Here is a 7,500-nt window from a genome sequence, read left to right as displayed (position 1 = left end):
CTACACACACACACACACACCACACATCACCAAGTCTGGGGGCTGGCCTGCTGTTGGGCTGTTGGGTGCCTCATGGCTCACACACTGAGGACACACACACACTCAGGACACACACTCAGGACACACACTCATGACACACACTCATGACACACACTCATGACACAAACACTCAGGACACACTCTCAGGACACACTCTCAGGACACACACTCATGACACACTCAGGACACACACACTCTCTCCACCTCTGTCAACAGGTGGAACACAACACTGACAGGACCAGAGTGGAAGAAGGTGACAGGTAGGGCCAATGATTTTCCGCGATAACGGAAAACGGACGGAATTCGCGGAATGAACACTGAAACGGAATTGCACCTTTGAAACGGAAACATCATTTTGTTCATACAAATCGCCCAAATTCCCCTGTATTTTGGGCTGCAAGGCTATATTTCTTTCAAATAAACACAACAACGATTGCAATGATGAACAAACATTAATTAAAGAAAAAAACCACTGAGAAAATGTCACGTCTGCGCTGAACTCTGCTCCGGCCACGCCCCCCTTTTCAACGGTTGACCCACAGATCTCCGCTAAAGCCACATTCAGTCACATTCACGCGCTCGTCTTCCCAATCGCATTTAAAACAAAAAATGTTTAGTCTTCTGTTCTGTTGATGACTGGCAAACAACAATCTAAGAAGGGCACATATTATTCACTCATTTTAAGCCATCAATCTACCTCAGGGTGAACAAAATGAGCTGAAAAACGAAAAAAAAAAACGGAATTCACCAAATGTGAAACGGAAAATGCATTTTTTTTTAACGGAAAATCATTGGCCCTAGACAGGATGTGTGTAGATGAACACACACAGACACACACATGACCACACACACACACACGACCACACACACACACGTTGCGCTTCAGGTTGTAGTAAGGTTACAAGAGTGTGGTTACATTTGCGGTACATGTGGTTACCCCTGTGTACCAGAGTGTGTGTGTGGTGTGTCTTGCATGATGTAGTGTGTGTGTGTATGTAGTGTGTGGTGTGTGTGTAGTGTGTGTAGTGTGTGAAGTGTGTCTTGCATGGCGTAGTGTGTGTGTGTGGTGTGTGTGTAGCGTGTGGTGTGTGTGTGTAGTGTGTGAAGTGTGTCTTGCATGGCGTAGTGTGTGTGTGTGGTGTGTGTGTAGCGTGTGAAGTGTGTCTTGCATGGCGTAGTGTGTGTGTGTGTGTGTGTGTAGCGTGTGAAGTGTGTCTTGCATGGCGTAGTGTGTGTGTGTGGTGTGTGTGTAGTGTGTGAAGTGTGTCTTGCATGGCGTAGTGTGTGTGTGTGGTGTGTGTGTAGTGTGTGAAGTGTGTCTTGCATGGCGTAGTGTGTGTGGTGTTGTGTGTAGTGTGTGAAGTGTGTCTTGCATAGCGTAGTGTGTGTGTGTGTGGTGTGTGTGTAGTGTGTGAAGTGTGTCTTGCATGGCTAGTGTGTGTGTTGTGTGTGTTAGTGTGTGAAGTGTGTCTTGCATGGCGTAGTGTGTGTTGGTGTGTGTGTAGTGTGTGAAGTGTGTCTTGCATGGCGTAGTGTGTTGTGTGTGGTGTGTGTGTAGTGTGTGAAGTGTGTCTTGCATGGCGTAGTGTGTGTGTGTGGTGTGTGTTAGTGTGTGAAGTGTGTCTTGCATGGCGTAGTGTGTGTGTGTGGTGTGTGTGTAGTGTGTGAAGTGTGTCTTGCATGGCGTAGTGTGTGTGTGTGGTGTGTGTGTAGTGTGTGAAGTGTGTCTTGCATGGCGTAGTGTGTGTGTGTAGTGTGTAGTGTGTGAAGTGTGTCTTGCATGGCGTAGTGTGTGTGTGTGGTGTGTGTGTAGTGTGTGAAGTGTGTCTTGCATGGCGTAGTGTGTGTGTGTGGTGTGTGTGTAGTGTGTGAAGTGTGTCTTGCATGGCGTAGTGTGTGTGTGTGGTGTGTGTGTAGTGTGTGAAGTGTGTCTTGCATGGCGTAGTGTGTGTGTGTGGTGTGTAGTGTGTGAAGTGTGTCTTGCATGGCGTAGTGTGTGTGTGTGTGTGTAGTGTGTGAAGTGTGTCTTGCATGCGTAGTGTGTGTGTGTGGTGTGTGTTGTAGTGTGTGAAGTGTGTCTTGCATGGCGTAGTGTGTGTGTGTGGTGTGTGTAGTGTGTGAAGTGTGTCTTGCATGGCGTAGTGTGTGTGTGTGGTGTGTGTGTAGTGTGTGAAGTGTGTCTTGCATGGCGTAGTGTGTGTGTGTGTGTGTGTGTGTAGTGTGTGAAGTGTGTCTTGCATGGCGTAGTGTGTGTGTGGTGTGTGTGTGTAGTGTGTGAAGTGTGTCTTGCATGGCGTAGTGTGTGTGTGTGGTGTGTGTGTAGTGTGTGAAGTGTGTCTTGCATAGCGTAGTGTGTGTGTGGTGTGTGTGTAGTGTGTGAAGTGTGTCTTGCATGGCGTAGTGTGTGTGTGTGGTGTGTGTGTAGTGTGTGAAGTGTGTCTTGCATGGCGTAGTGTGTGTGTGGTGTGTGTGTAGTGTGTGAAGTGTGTCTTGCATGGCGTAGTGTGTGTGTGTGGTGTGTGTGTAGTGTGTGAAGTGTGTCTTGCATGGCGTAGTGTGTGTGTGTGGTGTGTGTGTAGTGTGTGAAGTGTGTCTTGCATGGCGTAGTGTGTGTGTGTGTGTGTAGTGTGTGAAGTGTGTCTTGCATGGCGTAGTGTGTGTGTGTGGTGTGTGTGTAGTGTGTGAAGTGTGTCTTGCATGGCGTAGTGTGTGTGTTGTGTGTAGTGTGTGAAGTGTGTCTTGCATGGCGTAGTGTGTGTGTGTGGTGTGTGTGTAGTGTGAAGTGAAGTGTCTTGCATGGCGTAGTGTGTGTGTGTGTGTGTGTAGTGTGTGAAGTGTGTCTTGCATGGCGTAGTGTGTGTGTGTGGTGTGTAGTGTGTGAAGTGTGTCTTGCATGGCGTAGTGTGTGTGTGCACCCAGCCATCTGCCGTGGCCTCACGTGTGTGTCTGCAGTGAGTCTGATCAGATTACTGCTGCTTGCGGTGGGATTATGGGCTGTTTTGTAAACAGAGATTTGAAATCTCTACGGATAACAAGAGCTTTGGCCTAGGCCGCGCCCCCTCCTAATCCTCTGATGTCCATACAGTTAATGCTCTCAGTCCAGCAGGTCTCCAGAACCGGGCAGATCTCAGTCCAGCAGGTCTCCAGAACCAGGCAGATCTCCTGCACCAAGCTCTCAGCTCTCAGTCCAGCAGATCTCCTGCAGTAAGATCTCAGAGCAGCCAAGCAGATCACCAAGCAGGTCTCCTGCAGCAAGCTCTCAGAGCAGAGATGGGTTCAGACACCTACGTACGTCCGGCTCGCAGACCATCAAACCAGCAGGCCTGAGTCTCATTCACTCAAGACCCTGCATCAAGCACGTTCCTCTCTGTCTCTGTTCTGGTTCTGTTCATAAAAATGAGTGCTCTTTCTGTCGCATCATGCAATCAGACTTCTCAGCGCAATGTGCAGTGAGCACACACACACACACACACACACACACACACACACACACACACACACACACACACACACAGGCCTCTGTGACTGCAGGCTCCCATTCAAATGTATTTTGGTCCCTTTAGAAGGCTGAGTCTCATCAGTGGCTTTAGAGAGCTGAAGAGGACGCAATAAAGCTCAATCCAGCCGGTATAATTGTATGCTTACGGAGCGCTGCCCCCCACACACCCCCCCGCCTGCCTCCGTGCTCATATTTTTTGACCTTGAATGATCTTTTCTTATTGACAGCACTTATTGATATTTCTTAAAGCGCGGGCTGATGAGGTTCTATTGAGATGATTAAATGAGTTGTTGTGGGCCGCGCGGATTAGCCTGGGCTCATCTCTCGAAAACAGCAGCAGCGCATTATTACACACACACACACACACACACACACACACACACACACACACACACACACACACACACACACACACACACACACACACACACACACACACACGTACGAGGCCCGTGCATTATCATACGGAGCAGACGCGTACGTGCGCAGGGTCCTAAACTCCTCCTACCCCCGTCTCCGGGGAAACCACACAGCCTCGGCAACTTGCCGACCTACATTCACCTCAGCAACACAGACACACACACACACCACACAGATGAACCAGCCACCGTCTCCTCTCCTCTCCTCTCCTCCCCTCCTCCTCCTCCCCTCTCCTTGACGGCTGTTTCATGGATGCTACGTCATCCAATCCTGCCAAAGGACTGTTCTGATGTTCCGATGTTCAGGATCCTTCAAATTCTACCAAGGGCTGAGTTTTTTGTTCAGAGAAGTCCCAAGGATGAGTTGGAGTTTCCCCTGTGCTCATAAAGCACCCACTCATATGCACACGGACCACACACACACACACCCACTCCTATGCACACGGACCACACACACACACACACACACACACACACCACACACACACACCACACACCCACTCCTATGCACACACACACACACACACACACACACACACACACACACACACACACACACCCACTCCTATGCACACACACACACACACACACTCACACACACACACACACACACACACACACACACACACACTCCTATGCACACGGACCAGAGCCTATTAAATAAGTAACGTGGAGTTTGAAGGCGGGACCCTTTTCTATGACGCACACACTGACAGTCTTGTCCAGCCTCTGAAGGACTTGACCTCTGACCTCTTGACCTCTGAAGGACCCGACTTCAAAGGACTCAGAAGGACCTATCCTACCAAGGAAGCACCCTTGACTTTGAGAAACACCTGATATAACCTCCTCTCCTCTCCTCTTTATAACCTCATCATGCTCTCCTCTCTTCTCCTCTTTTGTGTGTGTGTGTGTGTGTGTGTGTGTGTGTGTGTGTGTGTTGAGGATACAGCTAACATATAACAATACAGCACAGGAGCTCATGAATTTGTCAATTAGCTCGATCTAGAAGTGAATGAACTAATGGCACGTTGTGTTACTCTGCTCTGTGTGTGTGTGTGTGTGTGTGTGTGCGTTGTGTTACTCTGCTCTATACTAATACATACAGATGATGATGTCATGAAAACTATTGGAAAGAAATACACCTTGCCTGAAACTTTCAACCAGTCGCTTTGGCCAAAGAGTTCATATAGAGATTAAAAAGACAGAGAGAGCAGTCAGTCAACACTGAGGGAGGGAGGGAGAGAGGGAGGGAGGGATGAAGGGAGAGAGAGACAGAGAGAGAGAGAGGGAGGGATGGAGGGATGGAGAGATGAAGGTAGATGGGGTGAAAGAGAGTGAGAGAGTGAGAGATTAAGATAGAGGGATGAAGAGAGGGAGTATAAAGAAAGAGGGAGGCTAAGACCAGAAATAAAGAAGGGGTTAAAACAGTAATTCTGCTTCTGAAAACATTTGAAAGCAATTTACCTGGAAGACATTTGAAAAGTTATTATAACCATAGCTGTGAGAAGTGTTTGTATGGGGCTGAAGCATACACACACACACACACACACACACACACACACACACACACACAAAAACACACGCACACACGCACACACACAAGCACGCACACCCCCACACACACTCACACACACACACACACACACACACACACACACACACACACACACACACACACACACCATCTGATGCCTCCCCACCTCAACACAGAGCATGAGGCTGACCATCTCTGACCACATCAAGTACAACAGTTGATATGAATGAGTCTGCAGCCCACACACACACACACACACACACCAATTCTTGTCAGAAACAACAGCATAAAAGTGTGTTGGGGAGTTAATTTATGTTAAATTCTGGTACTTGGTATAGGGCCAATGATTTTCCGTTTCAAAAAAATGCATTTTCCGTTTCACATTTGGTGAATTCCGTTTTTTTTCCGTATCAGCTCATTCTGTTCACCCTGAGGTAGATTGATGGCTTAAAATGAGTGAATAATATGTGCCCTTCTTAGATTGTTGTTTGCCAGCCATCAACAGAACAGAAGACTAAACATTTTTTGTTGTAAATGCGATTGGGAAGACGAGCGCGTGAATGTGACTGAATGTGGCTTTAGCGGAGATCTGTGGGTCAACCGTTGAAAAGGGGGGCGTGGCCGGAGCAGAGTTCAGCGCAGACGTGACATTTTCTCAGTGGTTTTGTTCTTTAATTAATGTTTGTTCATCGTTGCAATCGTTGTTGTGTTTATTTGAAAGAAATATAGCCTTGCAGCCCAAAATACAGGGGAATTTGGGCGATTTGTATGAACAAAATGATGTTTCCGTTTCAAAGGTGCAATTCCGTTTCAAAGTGTTCATTCCGCGAATTCCGTCCGTTTTCCGTTATCGCGGAAAATCATTGGCCCTATTGGTACTCTGGCACTGGTTGGGGATGGTGTGTGTGTTGTCTGTTGAAGGGTACCTACCAGTGGGGGGGGTGTGTGTGTGTGTGTGTGTGTATCAGCATTCAGCACGGAGTCAATCAGCGAGGCTTTTTGTGGCTGCCGCCGGAACCACAGATACTTCATGTGAGGACACTGACAGCTCAGTCCATCAAATAGATCTCACACACACACACACACACACTCCACCACTGCTTGGGTGTGCGCTCACTGAGCATCTCACACACACACACACACACACACACTCCACCACTGCTTGGGTGTGCGCTCGCTGAGCATCACACACACACACACACACACTCCACCACTGCTTGGGTGTACGCACATCTCGCTGAGCATCTCACACACACACACACACACACACACACACACACACACACACACACACACACACACACACACACACACACACACACACACACTCACCTTCCAGCCGCTGCCGGCCTCTCTGTAGTAGGGGAAGTTGTCGCAGATCCACTGGTAGATCTCGCTGAGGGTCATCTTCTTCTTGGGCGAGCTGTTGATGGCGAAGGTGATGAGCGAGGCGTAGCTGTAGGGGGGCTTGCCGTCCTTGTGCTGCTGGGCCTCGTCCTGGTCCAGCGTGGTGTGGGGGTCCAGCATGCCCCCCGCGCTCTTCTTGGCCACGCCCGCCACGTGGGCGCTCTGCGCGTCCGCCTTCTGGATGGCCGCCCGCATGCTCAGCTGCGGCAGCCAGTCCATCGACGTCAGACTGCTCTCCAGTTCCGACGTCATGGCGACGGCTGGAGGAGGGGGGGGGGGGGGTGAGAGACGACTCCCTCAGATGACGAGCTGCTACGGCAACGGTCTAACTAGTCTTAGACCTGCGAGAGAGGAACAGAAAGAATGCCACTGTTAATACAAACACACACACACACACACACACACACACAATGCAATCTCATAGCACCCCTGCAGCAGGGGCCAAAACACAACGCAAATCTCACAGTAAAATGCCAAAACTCTGCCAGACAAGGCATCATCCGTCACCAAGACAACACCCTGCTGACCCCATTATGACATCAGACCAGCAGATATCATGATTATCAGACCAGACCAGAAGATATCATGACTGAGACCAGACC

At 49.2% G+C, this 7,500-nt stretch overlaps 1 protein-coding gene across 2 annotated transcripts in view; it reads right to left on the bottom strand.

Annotated features, from left to right (window-relative positions):
- The window catches only part of foxj3 (forkhead box J3), an 85,745-nt gene that overhangs the window by 44,755 nt on the left and 33,490 nt on the right, over window positions 1-7,500 (bottom strand). For both annotated transcript variants that reach the window (XM_031567908.2, XM_031567909.2), the window contains exon 2: window positions 6,824-7,239. In XM_031567908.2, coding sequence (XP_031423768.1) covers window positions 6,824-7,150 — 327 coding nt within the window. In that variant the 5' untranslated portion in view covers window positions 7,151-7,239. The remainder of the gene's footprint in view (window positions 1-6,823; window positions 7,240-7,500) is intronic.

This window comes from Clupea harengus, chromosome 5, assembly GCF_900700415.2.
Source record: "Clupea harengus chromosome 5, Ch_v2.0.2, whole genome shotgun sequence".
Taxonomy (NCBI): domain Eukaryota; kingdom Metazoa; phylum Chordata; class Actinopteri; order Clupeiformes; family Clupeidae; genus Clupea; species Clupea harengus.
This window is presented reverse-complemented; position numbering and strand designations above follow the sequence as displayed.